This window comes from Lycium barbarum, chromosome 2 (genome assembly GCF_019175385.1).
Source record: "Lycium barbarum isolate Lr01 chromosome 2, ASM1917538v2, whole genome shotgun sequence".
NCBI classification, from domain to species: Eukaryota; Viridiplantae; Streptophyta; class Magnoliopsida; order Solanales; family Solanaceae; genus Lycium; species Lycium barbarum.
Window position 1 is genome coordinate 119208145 of NC_083338.1, and position 17038 is coordinate 119225182.

At 35.8% G+C, this 17038-nt stretch overlaps 1 protein-coding gene and 1 pseudogene across 1 annotated transcript; one reads left to right on the forward strand and one right to left on the reverse strand.

The window, feature by feature from the left end:
* Positions 1–2062: 2062 nt before the first annotated feature.
* LOC132626915 (uncharacterized) lies at positions 2063–5194 on the reverse strand. Its single transcript, XM_060341947.1, has one exon. The coding sequence runs from the start codon at positions 5141–5143 to the stop codon at positions 4226–4228; it is 918 nt and encodes a 305-aa protein (XP_060197930.1). The 5' UTR covers positions 5144–5194; the 3' UTR covers positions 2063–4225.
* Positions 5195–6151: 957 nt separating this feature from the next.
* Positions 6152–13952, forward strand: LOC132626918 (TMV resistance protein N-like; annotated as a pseudogene).
* Positions 13953–17038: the final 3086 nt, after the last annotated feature.

A 17038-nucleotide genomic window follows, 5' to 3' on the forward strand; every position in this document is an offset into this window, starting at 1 on the left:
ATAATTGTGCTTCTCCCAACATGTGAAACCCAACCACTCCAACCTTTTCTGCTTCCGCTATATGTTGATTTTCAAAAAATTATTCACAGCAATATGCCCAAATTAATGGATCGTTTGTGCCGTCGTAAGTAGGAAAATCCATCTTTGCATACCTTGGTATTGTCGAATCAAAATTACCACTTGTCGGGTTATTCGGATCCGCCGGATGAATAGGCGGTGCATTGCCTCTGGTAGCAGGAATTGTTGATCTACCAATCACCAGGGCGCTACTCGACTCAGCTCCATTGGTCGCTGGTTTCGTGGAGCCAATTCCCAAGCCAAAAACTGCTAATTCCCAAGCCAAAAAAGTTTTCTTGGATGACTTGGGCAATTTTCTCGCCAGGCATTGTTCCATTGCTATAAGTTTAGAATCTATTAATGCTTCTATAATAGCACGTTCTCTTGGAACCTGGAACTGATTTCATCGTCCATTGTGTTAGGCCCTAATACCAAATTGTTAAGACTTTTAGAGAAGGATCGAGTCATAGGAAAATCTAAATCAATTAACTTGGATTTTCCCTTGCCTTTGTTCGAATTCCTAGATCGACCTATTTTGAATATAAACTCAGCTCGTTAAAGGGAAGCTGAAACCTTAGAGTTCAATGGAAGAGAGAACTCCGATCTCTTGTTTTTTTTATTAAAATACGCTTGTTTTTTTATTCCCCAAACCCCCCTTTAAATAGGGAGTCTTACTACAGCAAAGGAAGTCTAATCCTTATGAACTAGGAAACATAAATCCTTTTCTAGAATAACAACGATAGCTAAGCCTAATCCTTAAATCTAGGAAACATTAATCCTATTCTAATAAAAATAGTTAAACAGAAAGCTACTAAAATATAATTAAATACTTAATTTAATTGGCTTCCCTTCGGCCATAAGTCTTGCCCACAAACGCACCCACAGCAGACACCCACTTATTTTCCAAGAAAATATTTTCTAGGAAAATGATTTCCTTTATATCAAACACACCTTTAATCAATTCACCTTATTCCATGTGCTAAAAGGATATCTTGACATTGACGTTACATAAACACTCATCATCTCTAGGAACTACAACAAGCTGATCAAAGCAGAACGTCATTTTATACAGTAGAAGATCATCGTTACTTCAAGTATCATCATAATTGTAGCAGTATTCTTAATAGAGGTCTACTGCCACAATAGTACATTACAATCATGCCCCTACCAGATTCGTGTAGTCTTAACAAGAAATATTAGTATAATATTAAAAGGACAATATATCATCATTGTATAAGCACCAAAAGGAAAACCTGCCTGAGAAAAATAGATGCACCAAAAAAAACCTCAAAGGATCAAGCACTAGCCAAATAGAACAGTTACATGTATGAACAATCTACTATATTCTTGAGAAATCGGTAATCAATTCATTCTGAGAGTGTATTCACTTGTCGAGATGATTCCATATTTAGCTCATCCACTCCAAGTACAAATTGAGAAACCTTCATGATTTTCACAACTTCACTTTCAAACAACAATGTCCTTCAGCTTATACATTAGTTGCTTCCGCATATCTTTGCCAATAAAAGAGCTTATTTACACCCAAAGGGAACCCCAAAATGCATTTACAAAGTGAAGTATCAAAAGACAGGGTTGCACAATTGAGAACATAAAAGGAGTTCCGACATGGTCGATACAAATTGCTACAAAACATCGTATTTACTAGACAAATGACAGAAGAAGTAGCAGAGCAAACACCGGAGAATTCAGCAACATGGGCAGCTCATACCTCATAATTGAAACTACAATCCTTTATTTTTTTTTTCATTTTCTGTTCAGTTAATTGAAACTATAATCCTTGTGATCCGTCTATGCCTTTGTCTTTCACCTTATGGACAGCAGAAATGAAGAACTTCTAGAAATTAAAGAATTGCACCACATTTTCTATTAGCATCTTGCCTTGTGTTGTATATAGTTCAAATAAAAAATTTCTTTAACTCGTCCATTTTATTTGAAATCAAATAAAATGAAGAGTTAAAGAAAGCTTCTATTGAAACCCCACACACACAAGGCAAGATGCTCATACAAATCTGGTGAATGTCCACAATTGTGCCTACTATACAATAAAAAGCAAGAGGCATTAATTAATGAAGAGCGACAATCGTCTAGAGTATTGTACTTGAGAGGGTCAGCTAAACAATTGACTATCATATAGCTGATGGCTCTGTTATATTACTCTAGGCCTAGCTGGTTTGAATGTGCTGACTCTGAACTATGTTTCTGAGAGAACTATACAACCCATACATACCCCTAAGGGAATAAACGCCCACCAAACTGCCTTATCAAACAATTAAAAATAGTACAACAAACAAACTGATGAGAGCTAAATCTTGATTAAAAGAAACCCTCGGGGTTGGCCTGGTGACAATTGACTTGAGCCTTGGGGTGCTCCCTTTCAAGGTCTCAAGTTCGAAACCCGCTGGGTGCAAACAATTTTTGAGGGCTATCGGACTGGGGAAACCCTGAATTACCCGTGGTGCACTTGCGGGAAATTCCTTGCCGAGGGCCTGTGCACCCCTGGGATTAGTCGGGGCTCAAAGAGACCCGGACACTCGGTGCTAATCAAAAAAATCTTGATTAAAAGATTAAATACCTTACTATAAAAGAAAGAAGGAAATTCAACTTGATCAATCTGTCTGTTGTGAGCAGTATTACACTTGTCTACCATCTCAGTCTCTAAGAGAAGGAAACTTGAAGTAAATAACAGAAGTATACATTAAGTACACCATACAAATCACGTGATTTAAGAAAATTCAAAAGAAAGGGTAAGACAAAAATACCAGTAGAAGTCAATAATACGGTTTTGTGCTAATTATCACACTAAAACCAATGAACCATAGCAAGGAGGACAAGGGCTAAGATAAAACTCAATCTTGACTGAGGAAATCTGCAATATATCTTTACGAGAGTGAACGACATAGCATCGACAATAAAGTTACAGCAAGGGGTTTAAGCATCTTTACTTGAACTGTATGAGTTATTTTCTTTCTTTTCTAAGTATTAAAGGTATGCTTTAGGGACTTAACTAAGTTGATTAGCATTGCTCTGAAAAGTTTCATGGAAGAGTGCTAAAGCACAATATTAGAGACTACCAGAACTTGAAAGAGCCCTTTATAAGAGCACGATGTTTCTTTTCAGCAACCTAACATCAGCAAGTGAGTTTGTCTATTATTCTTCCTATTTTACCAACCATGTTTTCTGTCTGATACCAACTGTGACTGAGACAGAACTTTTACCCTGCTCAACTTTGAGCTAGCCTAAACTAGTAGAAGATGATTTCAACAGAAGACATGATATGATACCAACACATAAAATGACTTTGTGAAGTACTTATGCCCAAACATAAACCTAAAAGTTTTATGAGAACCGACCTTTGATACAGCAACACTCCAGAAACAGAGGAAAACGTAAAGAGGCAGCAGCTAAGGGCTATTTCCAAGCTAGTGAATACATGGTTAAATGGATGTAGAAATTGAGGTTTATTCAAGACACACAAGACCAAGCTGAGTGGAGATACGTTTCCGAGATATACTGAAAGACCTAGTCTTCCTCTCTTCAGATTAGGCCACACATAGTAAGAAGCCTCAAGACCACATTTTGATGAGAATACTACCGTATGATAAAGAGAAGAGGATAAAAAAAAATTGAACCGAAAGCAAGAAATTATACTGTCTCGATAGAGATACACATTTAGGGAGTAGACATTAGAACACAGGAATTCCAAATTTTCTTCTACTTCTCTTCTCCATCAACCAAAAGGCATTATATGACTTGAAAATGAGAGTGCCTTGAATTTTCAGTTTGCACTGATGAGAAATGGCTCATCAACAATGAAATCTAAACTAGTAGCAGTATCCTTGATTGGAGCTTGAAGAGGAAAAAACAATATCATCCCAAAAAGTGAATAAACCTCAAAAACAAACAATGGTCTGCTGCCAACATCTCAACCAAAAAGAATTTTCTCTTAGCTCTTACTCTTGATATATAAATCATACAACTCAGGCACCTCATTCATGAAAGGCAACACATAGTTCTCCAAAAACTTTGATTCTGAATACGACACAACAGTGTAAAAACATAGCTTCGTCCTTATAAGTTGTTTCTCTTTGATAAGTTTGAAGATTTCATTCCTTGGCAAGACCCTTTTCTCCAAACTGAGCATCAATAACTAAGGGTGACTGGCAATATAACTAGAGTCATATCCCAGTTCATTCATGAAAAACTTCAATCCATTTCTAAGCTTAGCCTCAAATGCATTCAAACAATAAGGAAGCTTTTGCACCATTGTGAGTATATCCGTATCTGACCATCCAAAGCTCTTGAAAATCTCTACTTTCACTTTTAATGTAGACTCAGCATAACTTACAATAGCTTCAACTCCATGTTTAAACATAGGCGACCCTCTAGGAATGCAGAAATCCTTTTCTACTCGACACACTACGCCCTCAAGCCACTCGGGCTTTTTAATCATACCCAACGGACGAGTAAGAAAAAACTTCTTAATATCCATACTTGAAAACCCAACTTTCTCTAACAACAACAAATTGGGCGGCATTACTTTTGGGAGATTCTGAGTAAGTAACCAGGGTAATCTTTTTATAACCATAGCTACTGAATCATCATCACTACCCAATACTTCTCGTAGATAATCAAGATTTCTAATGCAAGTAGCAAGACTTGAATGACACAAAGCACTACTTATTGTAATGACACTAGCTAATTCTGACCCAGACAAGCCAAGTTCTTGAAGAACCTTAATTTTGGGTTTAAGGGTTTTGTCAACACTAGTAAATAACAATCCAGGATGTGCAAATACAAGTGATTTAATCTGGGGTTTGTGTAAACCAAATTGTTTGAAGAAATCAAGAACTAATGTAGGCTTATTGTTTCCAGGTTTCAAGAAAGTTACCTTACTACTTGTAGAAATAGCCTTTTTTCTTGAGAATCCAACTGAGTTAACTAGCAAATCCACTAATAAATTGTTGCTAGTAACATTTGCTGGAACTGTGGAGTAAAAGAGTTGAAATTTGATGTGATTTATGGAAAGGAGATGCCTTTTTGTGACATTGTTACCAAGTCGAAACATAGGGTTCTACAAGAATTGGGGAAATTGAAAAGTTAGATTTGAGAGGGCAAATGTTTCATTTAAAAATGTTAATCATCTTATTTAATTTATTATTTGTCTTACTTTCTTTTTCTAATTTCCTTTTTAGTCCAATATTTTCCATTGGTAAATCTTGGGATTACTTATCCCGAGATCGGTTCTTCCACCTTCTTATAGGGATAAAATAATATTATAATTTCAGGATTAATTATATCGCGATTTTTTTCCAACCAAACATGAGATAAACTTATCTCAAATTTACTCCCAAAATTATTTATCCCTTATTCTTCGTACCAAATGAGCCAACGAGCCCTTACCCCATGCTTGTATGGTTGTTTCCTGTGATTCATTAATGTATGGTTTTCTATAAAATCATGTTTGTATCCGTTGTTCTTAAAATTATGTCGTATAGTGTTGTAAACGTATTGTAATTCCGTGATTATACAACCATGAAGAATTTCAATTTTCATAACCACAGATTTGGTTATTTTTGCGTAGTTACGTATTTCATTTTTTCATTATACCCCACTCACCCACCCATCTCCGTCACACCCAAACCTATCCCGACCCTATCACTCACCCCCACCCCCAACTACCCCACCCTACCTAACCCCCATCCTGCCACCTACCACCTCTCATCACAACTACTTACCCCCAACCCCACCACATCCCACGACCACTCACCCCTCCACCACTCCCATGACCCCTCATTGACCACGTCCATTCACCGCCTACTTATTTTTAATTTTTTTATTTTACTCTTTACTTGAGTTTTATTATTAAGAGTATTTTAATAAACTTACATGCTATCATACAGTATCATATAGTCAAATCAAATCATAAAAATATTATTAAACCACAACAAACAATACAAGCTATTTAAATATTATATTTATTAATTAGGTACAATATGATTAAACACCGTACAACATGAACCACGGGAAAACATCATTCAAAAGGTTAAAGTGTGTTTTTGACGGCTAACTCTTTTAAAATTAGACCATCCAGAGGTAATTGGCACAGAAAGAAACGAAGAAAAGTAATATAGAGAATTGGGAAACAGTTGACCAGCGGGAGGATGACTTGCAGGTCAACTGTTTTCCAATTCTCGAAGTCACTTATTTGTACATCATTCGATTGCCTTGCCAAATCCCACCCAACTTTTGTCACATTTCAGCTTATTGTTCTTGAAAGTTTGCTGACTTTCCCATGGAGTCGACCCACAAATGGAAATATGATGTGTTCTTGAGTTTTAGAGGTGAAGACACTCACAATACCTTTGTTTCCCATCTTTACACATTTCTGAAATTCAGAGGGATATATGCTTTTAAAGATGATGACAAACTTGATAGAGGAAAACCCATCTCACAAGAACTATTAAAAGCCATAGAGGAATCAAGATTTGCCATTATTATCTTCTCTAAGAACTATGCTTCTTCCACTTGGTGCTTAGAAGAGCTCAATAAGATCATGGAATGTTTTCAAAACAAGGGTCAAGTTCCAATTCAAGTCTTTTATCACGTCGACCCATCAGATGTACGCCACCAAAGAAATAGCTTTGCTGAAGCACTGGCTAAGTATGATACAGAATTAATGAGTACTGATTTGGAGAAAGTGGATAAGTGGAGGAAGGCTCTTACTGAAGCTGCCAGTATATCAGGATGGGATGTTGCTAAAACAGCTAATGGGTGAGTAATTGCTGAATGGTTCTTTTTTTATTTTTATTTTATTTAGTGTGTGATTGGTATGAAGGAAAATGTTTTCCACGGGAAATAGAGATAATGGTAAAAAACACACTTCTAAGTATCACCTTTTTTGAGTTTTCTACTTGAACTATCAAGTGTGAGAGTTCCTACCTAAACTATCATCAATTAGTTTGCAAAACACACCTCAACTATGATGTTCACTTTTCCTACATGAACCATCACCGACTAGTTGCAAAACACACATCATTAAAAGTGAACAACGAATAGTTGAGGTGTGTTTTGCAAACTAGTTGGTGATAGTTTAGGTAAGAAAAGTGAACAACTGATAGTTGAGCTGTGTTTTGCAAACTAATTGGTGGTAGTTTAGATAGGAAACTCTCACACCTAATAGTTCAAGTAGGAAACCTAAAAAAAAAAGGTGATACTTGAGCTGTGTTTTTGACCCTTAACCCTGGAAAATATTTTCTCAGAAAACAAGTGGATTTCTTATTTATTTTATAGTATTTCGTAAGTAAACAAAAGAATATTATCTCAAGAGTATTTATATGTTTTCTAGCAAAACACTATGGAAGTCGCATGGCATGGGGAGTGGGGATGGGATGGTCAAGGGATAGGGGTTGGGGGCATTGGGTGGGTGGGGAGGAGACAATGAACTTGGAATGTTACTTATGGAACTTGTTTTCCCTGCTTTTATTAGGGAAGTCATTTTCCTCATTTTTAAGGAACTTGTTTTGTTAGAGAAAATGTTTTTCAAAACATTTTGATCAACCAAACATGATTAAATTGAACAACATTTTGTAGAAAAATATTTTCCTCCATATCAAACACACCCTTAATCTAAAATACAGAAAAGGAAAAGCTAATCAGAAAGTTAACCCATTGAAAGGACAAGCTTGCAGAATGGTATTTTGTGCTTTTATTAATGTTTTTTGTGGCTAGCATCATCTTTGTCATCGCTTTTGGATGCTCTTTTAGCTCCTTTTGGTGCTAGTTTGAAGACAAATGATGTTTGCAAGAAGGCAGTAGTAAGGTTCATAAAGTCAGACCAGAAAAACAGTTGTGATTCAAATAGAACAGCATAGGTCAGCAGCTATTCATCTTTATGGCACAAGTTACCATCTTATAGTCAGTGATTGTGTTTTGGTTTTGTTGGGGGTGGGGTGGGAGATGAAAGCAATATAAGATGGGTAGGCATCAGGTGACTAGCTTCTCTCGAAGAGAAGCACTTATAAACCGGCATTCTGGATTTTCACTGTTGGTGGAGTCATTATCGCTTTGGTTCTTTTTTAAAATATATTTTTATTTATGGATATGATCTGTTCTTTGTAGACAAAGAAATGAAATGTAGTATAGCTTTAAGTTTCTTCTTGGTTCTTACAATCAAAGGGCATGAGGTGCACATTTTGCTTTCCTTTTGTCAGGTAGTTGTCATGTCGAGTACGCAAGAGTTCAATCCTGCTTCGTGTTTTGGTGAGAGATCTTAATTTTCTTTTGTGATCTTAGTCCTACTATACATAACCACCATTTTGTAAGTTCCTAAAATAGAAAGAAGTGCAGTAATAGAGTTGAAATTTGAGCAGAACTCAGGGTTAATGAAGTGGTACTCAGATGTAGGCAGCCATCTGCCCCTCGATGGTCTGTCTAGAGGTGTTCTTGCCTTTTTCTGTCTCAACCACTTGTGTGAAGTGTGAAGTGTGACATGTATGGAGCACATTTCATGGCACTGCACATCTCTTGCTCTAAGCTGGGCCAAGCACTGGTTCTGTGGTTGGTTCATTTGCAGGTAGGCATAACAAACGTGGTAGTCACAGAAACAGAAATAGATGACCATTGAGTCCAAGTGTGTACTTTACTTCCTTTGGCTCTTTGACTAGGCTGTATCATTGGAAAGAAGAATTAATAATGATTTTAACTCTAACAGAGAGATAGCACATCTGTCAATATACAATGCGTGTGTGTTTGTTCCTTTTTTCTTTTAGAAAAATAAAAGGTGGTCCCGGATTTGTGTATTTCAGGTTATAGGTCGAAATGTGATCTTGAATGAGAAATCTGTAAGTTTGGTGAGGAGCTTTATTAATACATAAATAAAATAAAATTTTATAAGGATTGAATATTGATGATTTCCACTCCCCCAAGGATAGAGCATCTCTCAATATGTAATAGGCTGTGTATTTGTTCCTTTTATTTGTTTCTTTTCTTTTATGTTTTCTAGGACTCATGTAATTCAGTTGTGTTGTTGCAAAGATGATCCTGAATGAGAAATCAATTAATTGAGCGAGAAACTGCACTCATAAATAAATTAAGTTTGAGATATGGGGAAATCGTTGTTCTTAAGGAATATCCATGTCCTAGCTATTTTGTTTTGAAATTTCCTTCTCTTTTCCCTTTTGGGTTTCTGCCCTTCTAAATTTCTTAAGTTTAGATTGTGATGATTTTAAGACCGAAATATGCTAAACATAGCAGTTTTCAGCATTGTCCGGCGGTTATTCCACCAAGCTAGTAATTTAAGTTTATTTGTAGGATGTTGCATCTGCATTTTCCAATACATGTTTTCCCTTTTGGGTTTCTGCCCTTCTAAATTTCTTAAGTTTAGATTGTGATGATTTTAAGACCGAAATATGCTAAACATAGCAGTTTTCAGCATTGTCCGGCGGTTATTCCACCAAGCTAGTAATTTAAGTTTATTTGTAGGATGTTGCATCTGCATTTTCCAATACATGTTGTCTGCTCTGTGAGATTGATTGGTCAAAATAATTAAGGCTTGTCAAACTACGTTTTGCTTTTGTAATATAGCAACCTGCTCATGGATTCTTCTGAATTTATTGTCTCAATTGTTTTATTTTTTTCTTTTTCATATTTCTTCTATAAACAGGAACGAATCAGAATGTATTGAGCTGATTGTCAATGAGATTTTTCATAGTCTAGATCAGAAAGTTTCAACCGTTGAAAAGAATCTAGTGGGAATGGATGGCGTATCTTTTGTTGGGATATGGGGAATGGGTGGCATAGGGAAAACGACTATTGCAAGAGAACTATTTGACAATATTTCTTGGCAATTTGAAGGATCTTGTTTTCTTGCAAATGTTAGAGAAGTTTCAAATAAGCATGGATTGGAATATTTGCAAAAGATGCTTCTTTCACAAATTTTAAAGCTAGATTCTGTGAAGATAGCAAGTGTTTATGAAGGAATCAACATGATTAAGGCAAGATTCCGTTTCAGGAAGCTTTTAATTGTTCTTGATGATGTGGATAATGAAGAACAATTGGAAAACTTAGTTGGGAAGCGTGACTGGTTTGGCAATGGCAGTAGAATCATTACAACAACTAGAGACTGCCACTTGATTTCTAAGCATGATTGCTCATATGAGGTCACTTTGTTGGCTTTCCATGAAGCTCTTCATCTCTTTTGTTGGCATGCATTTAAGAGCCTGACTGTTGTTAAAGAGTTAGAAGAACTCTCTAACCATGTTGTAAATTATGCCAAAGGCCTGCCTTTAGCTCTTAAGGTCTTTGGTTCCTTTCTATATGGTAGAGACGAGTCTGAGTGGGTAAGTGCATTAAATAGAATAAGAGATACTGGAGAAGGAAAGATTGTCAAGCAGCTCAGATTGAGTTATGATGTATTGGTGCCCCAGAGAAAAACTATTTCTGGATATTGCATGTTTCTTCAGAGGGAAGAAGAAAGCTGATGTGATTAAAATATTAGACAGTTTTGGTCTTCACGCCGAGATTGGAATACATGTCCTTGCTCAAAAATCACTTTTAATAATCACGGAAGGAATTGTTGAGATGCATGATTTGGTACAAGAAATGGGCTGGCTGGTAGTCCGTGAACGTGACCCAGAAGAACCGGGGAAATATAGTAGACTATGGCGTGGTAAGGATATATATGACGTCTTTGCAGATGATACGGTATGTAGTTCCGAATTTGCAACATCTGAGCTGCACATAAAATCTTGAAAGTTTTTTGTTCAATAGAATACTGTAAATTTTCATTCCAAAGGTACTATGATAAGGTGAAATCAGTCAATCAACTGTCTAAATCTTAGTCAAAGGAGAAATATTGGTCTGACTAGAGGCTTTTGTGAGTTGCCATATCAAATGCTGTAGAAAACAATTAAGCACTCTATGGTGACTATTGTGCTTTCCTTTCACCCCTTTCTCGTTTCTGAGTTCTTGCTTAGACAAATATTCCACATTTAAATGTGGCATCGTACTCATTTCCTTTACATCTATTTTGTGGAGTATGTATGGTTGCCTTATTCTACTTCTTTCTTCTAATTTCATTGGGTTTTATTACTTATTAAAAAAGTTCCTTTTTTTGGGATTGGCATTTAGATTTTAGGCTCTGTATATCCATAGAAATTTAGGATAAAACATTTAATCTTTTTCCAAACTAGATTTCTGCAATATCGGAGAAGTCACTCGACAAAAGAACTGTCTTCAGAAAACTTTAGAAATTAGGCAAAACTGGGAAAGTTCATATGAATACAGAGCCCTAATACCAAAATGCTGCCTTTCTTTCTTCTTATCTCCAAATGAAATGATAGCTTTTAAACAGAAAATGCAGGCTGCGAAAAGTTTTCTTAATTCTGTTGCTGTGGAGATAGCATCAACAATAGACTATTGTAACATTCAATAAGGAGTTTTGCTTCCTATCTAATGCATCTAAGGAGAATGGATCTATGCTTTTTATCTAAGTTTCTGGTGTCAGAGATTTATCTTCTTTTTAGGGCACAGAAGCAACTGATGCGATAATGGTGACCATTATTATAGAAATGGAATTAATTTCTTAATTACTGCAATTTTAATAACAATTTTCATGGCCTATTTATTCATGAAGGAGAATAGTATCTTTGAATTTATGTTAGCTTTGGTTACAGCGTTATTTTCTGTTATTTTAGGGGACAGAAGCAGTTGAGGGCATAATGGTACCTAGTTGCATAGAACCGCATGTATGTGGTTGGAGCAAAGCTTTCAGAAAGATGAACAATATAAGGTTACTTGTAGTCAGAGGGGATGAAGTCCGATGTCATGACCCTCTTGCTGACCCTATTGATCATCTCCCAAATAGCTTGCGGTGGCTTGATTGGTCACTCTACCAGTTCAAATCAATACCAGAAAACTTTTATCCAAGAAAGCTTGTTGGGCTTAGCATGACTTCAAGTTCTATAATTGAACTTTGGAAGGGATTGAAGGTATATTGTTTAGATCTCTCATGTTAACTGTTCAAAAAAAATATTGTTTAGATCTCCTGCCACTATAAATTAGTTCAAACACTAAGAGACATGCATGCAGTCTGATAATTCTGTTTTCTTGGTTAAGCAGATTTTCGATGAGTTGACAACCATCAATCTAAGCTGGTCCAAAAATCTACGGAAAACTCCTGATTATTCAGGGATCCAAAATCTACAGAATTTGATACTAAAAAAATGTGTAAACTTGGAAGAGGTCCATTGGACCCGTCCATCGGGTGTCTTCAAAAGCTTGTTTTGCTAAACATGGAGTACTGCAGAAATGTTAAGTCTCTTCCAAGCAGTATTCACATGAGATCTCTCGAAGATTTAAACCTTTCTGGTTGTTTGAAATTGGAGAACTTTCCAGAGATAGTGGGAAACATGGATTGTCTGTCAGAGCTCCATCTGGCAGATACTGCAATATGGAAACTACCCCCATCAATAGGATGTCTGCCTGCCATCAGCTTGCTTGACATGAGTTTCTGTAAAGAACTTGTAAGCATCTCAGCTAATCTTTGCAATCTCGTGAATCTGAAGACTCTTATATTGGAAGGCTGTTCAAAACTTGTGACATTGCCAGAAAACTTTTGCAATCTAAAACAACTGGAAGTGTTAAATGCTGCTGGCACTGCCATCTCTCAATTGCCAGATTCCTTTTGGAGGTTAAAGAACCTTACATTCCTATCTATTAAAGGAGGACGCAATTTAAAATTCTGGTCTCTTGTGAGGACCTCATTCTTTCCTACTTCCTCTGGTTTGAACAAACTGAAAAGATTAGATCTCAGTGATTGCAGTTTGCTTGATGATGAAATCGATGGTATTAATCACTTGCGTTCTTTGGTGGAACTAAACTTGAGCAGAAACAAGTTTGTCTATTTGCCTACCAGCATCATTGAACTTTCTCGGCTGCAATATCTTAACATAACCTATTGTGAGAAGCTTAAGAAACTTCCCAGGCTTCCTCGAAGTATAAAGGAATTGTATCTAGATGATTTTCTAGCCACAGGAGTTCTTTATGAGCTGCCATTTTACCAGCACTTGCAGTTGGTCTCATTCACCAACGTTAGTTATGAACAACTCTATTCTGGGAAGATCTATAGTAGCTCCTTTTTGGATGGAGATCAGCAAGAGCATATGACTAGTGTGTTGACACAGGTTCTCAGTTTGTCTCTTGCAGTCCTTGGTGCACATTTCTCGTACACCAATAATATTGTGCTCTCTCCCTCGCTTGACTTTGGTTGCAGATTGACTTGTGGTATCGTCTTTCCTCAACATGTAATTCCCAACTTGTTCGAATATTGAAGTAAAGAGGAAAAGATCTCTGTTAACTTGCCTGGAAATTGGTATGAGAAGTTTCAGGGCTTTGCTATATGCTGTGCCACTTACATGGGAAATGGGATTAATGATCCTGATTTAGGCATATCAGGGAATTATGACTGTACTTTCATCTCAGCCAAGTTGACATGCAGTAAGTGCCCACAAGAATTTGAATTGCTGGAAACAAAATGTCGAATGGGCACAGCATCAAGTTCTCGTAGCTGCTACGTGTGTTTTGCCTACATACCATGTAATACGTTTTTGCAGACATCTAGCTCGGAAGCTCGAAATTTGAGCCACTACACTGTATTTGAGGCTTCTATTGACTGGACTATTGCAATGGAGTGGGGAGTACAATTGATTCCTCATTCCACTTTTGGACTAGAAAATACTCGGGACATGCTATGACTACCTTCACCGCTACACTAGAAGCTTATCTTTTTGTTAAGGAATTCAAACAGTTTATATGTATGAAGAGATATCGTTTCTATCATATTTTGTGCAATATAAACTTGGGAAAATTCACTAAAACCCCTCTAAGCTATATTCATTTTGCTAGTTTTATACTTAAACTATGACATGTTTACATTACCCCCTGAACTACAATATTTCGTATCTAAGACCCCCTTGAACAGAACCAAATTAATGAGTGTATTTCAGTCGTCATACACGTGTCAACTTAAGCCATGTGGTATGACACGCGACATTTTATTCAAAATTAAATTCCCTCAAACTTGGTGCCATTTGCAAGTTACATAAATAAACTGTTGGGTGTTTCTATTACCCGTAGATGAAAATCCTGAAAATTAAACTAAGAAAAACCAACTTCTTATCCTAAACAAATTTGTAGGGTCAGATTAGTTGAAGGCATCTTTTTTAATATAAAATAGTTTTTTTTATTTATAAAATAAAGCTTTTTGATTTATCAAGGCTTATTAAAGATTTGGTCGTTTCAAAAGTTAAGAGTTTTTTGAATTTATTGCTTGGTTCTACGCTTTAATATTTCAATTTTTTATTTCGTTTATGTTAATTTTGGGTGTTACTGTTATTTTAGGTCTATAAGTTTCAATTGAATTCACTATTATTGTAAGTTTGTCGCCATTTGTACTTGGATCTAATGTTAATGATTAACTTCTTTTTAGTATTACTGTTATTTTAGAGATATGGTGTTCGACAAAAAGTTGTGGAGTTCCAATTAAAATATAGATAGGAAGTTTTTGTTTTACATTTTTGTAACAGCCTCACCCCTTCCACCATCAACCCCCCCCCCCCCCTTTTTTTTTTTCTTTTCTTTTTACGTATTTACGTGCCATTATATGATTTGAAGCTTCACTTAGGTGTATACTACTTATATTTTTAGAGTGGTCCAGAATGGGGTCCGAGGGCCCTTGCACCAACTGAACTGAAGCACTCCTAAATTTAACCCAATTTATTCCACTTCGCAAATTAGTCATAGCACATTCTAACCTAGAGAAGTTGTTTAGCTTAAATAAATAAGAGTCAGAATGTGTATGTAACTACATCAGCCAGAGTGTACACCATCACAGGCAAAGATTCAATTATAAATCACAAAACATGATGACATAGTTCTGCAGTTTAGCAAAAACAGTGGATTAGGACACATAAACGAGCGTACGAGACTACATGTGAAGCACTTCAAACAGAGTGTTCCGATAAGCTGATATGAAACTCATGCAGTCCTTCAAATATGGACTCGTGTTACAAGTTGCAACACGAAGAACCAATTCTTTTTTTATATGATACTAGACTAGATGATGGAAGCCAGTGCTAGCACGGGTCCAATACAAAAAATAGTACCACATTTTTTTTAGACTGTCTAAAAAAGAATGATATATTTTTACGTTTAGAAATCATTTAACTTGAAATTTTCTCTTTTACCTTTAATGAAATGATTTAAATTCACACAAATATATAGGACTTATTTTAGACCATAAATTTCAAAGATCTTTCCTTTTTTTTTTAAACTTCGTGCCTAGTCAAATTATGTCACATAAATTAGAACAGTGAGAGTACCTTTTAGTAATATGATTATGAAATTTTTATTACAGAAAGTATTATAATTCAATTAATTGAAAATATCAATAAATTATCGGCAAAGGCTCAAATATGCCCCTGAACTATACGAAATTGCACATATTTGCCCGTCGTTAAAAGGTTGGTGCAAAGATGCCCCTAACGTTTTTTTTGGCTATATATGCCCTTGAGTTAATGGAAAATATTGGAGGGCATATTTGTTCAGTTTGCATAGTATAGGGGCATATTTGATCCATTGAAATTCGTGAATATTATGAAACAAATAGTTCTCAGATTTTTTTGTAGTGCACTTTATGCTAGCCAATAATTTATTACAACTGTATTTTGAAACTCCACACTTATCGTACAACCCCTCACTTTTCTCTCTTCATCTTTCACTTGTTTATGAAATGTCGGAAGCTTCGAGTTCTTTAAATAGTTGTGGAAGGGTTTGTGGATGTGGAGTTGTGGAAGGGTTTGTGGACGTGGAGTTACTACACTCCATCTCACTTATGCACTTCAAACAATTCTACTAAATTTTGATTATGGGTGAAATTCGCGAAAGGGCCAAACCACATTGAATGTTATGTAAGAAACCGTATAAATGCTTAAATGTGATACTCTTTCTATTATTATTATAAAAAATTTTAGCACTGCGGGAGACATTTTTTCATGTTTCATAAGTCTAATGTAAGTTATCTCCTATTTTATGTTTATGTTTTATTGCGGCAATTGTTGCATCCATTATCGTGTAGATATTGGGACTGAAAAGACGAAAAATATCCAGAAAGAACTATCCAGATTATCAACAAATTGAAAAATAAAAATGGTATTATCATTAGTAAAAAAATCTTTTGAAAAGGGAAAATGGTGCTCTTGTTTGTGAAAACAGTCTTTAAAAGATGGTTGTAATTGCATCTGCTCTTTTAGTTGTATAATTTTGATGTAATGCAATGGTGGATGGATTGTAATTACAAATGTTTTTTTATGTTTTGGAATGCAATGATATTTTGTACCATAATATTCACGAATTTCAATGGATCAAATATGCCCCTATACTATGTGAAACTGAACAAATATGCCCTCCAATATTTTCCGTTAACTCAAGGGCATATATAGCCCAAAAAAAAAAAAACGTTAGGGGCATCTTTGCACCAACCTTTTAACGACAGGCAAATATGTGCAATTTCGTATAGTTCAGGGGCATATTTGAGCCTTTGCCGATAAATTATTTTACTTAGTCCGCTTCTCCCATATATGACTTTCCTGGTTTGGTTCTCCAATTGAAAGATTTGAAATACACCTTCTCCTACCGAGTTTCATGCCATCATCTCTTTCTACTCAACGACACTGAAAAGCGCTTTCATGTGTCAGCATCTGCTGTAGTCTTAAATTTTTAAGTATAGATCAACTTCATTATTTTAAGAAAATTTGTGTACGTTTCTTGACCGTTTATATTTCGTCTTCTCGATGTTATTCCTCATTATTTGTGTGAGACGTATTAGGTATAAGTTTTAAATCTTTTGGTTTTATGACTTTTTTAGCGGTTTTTGTGTTCAATTTAAATCGTTATTTCTTTTTTC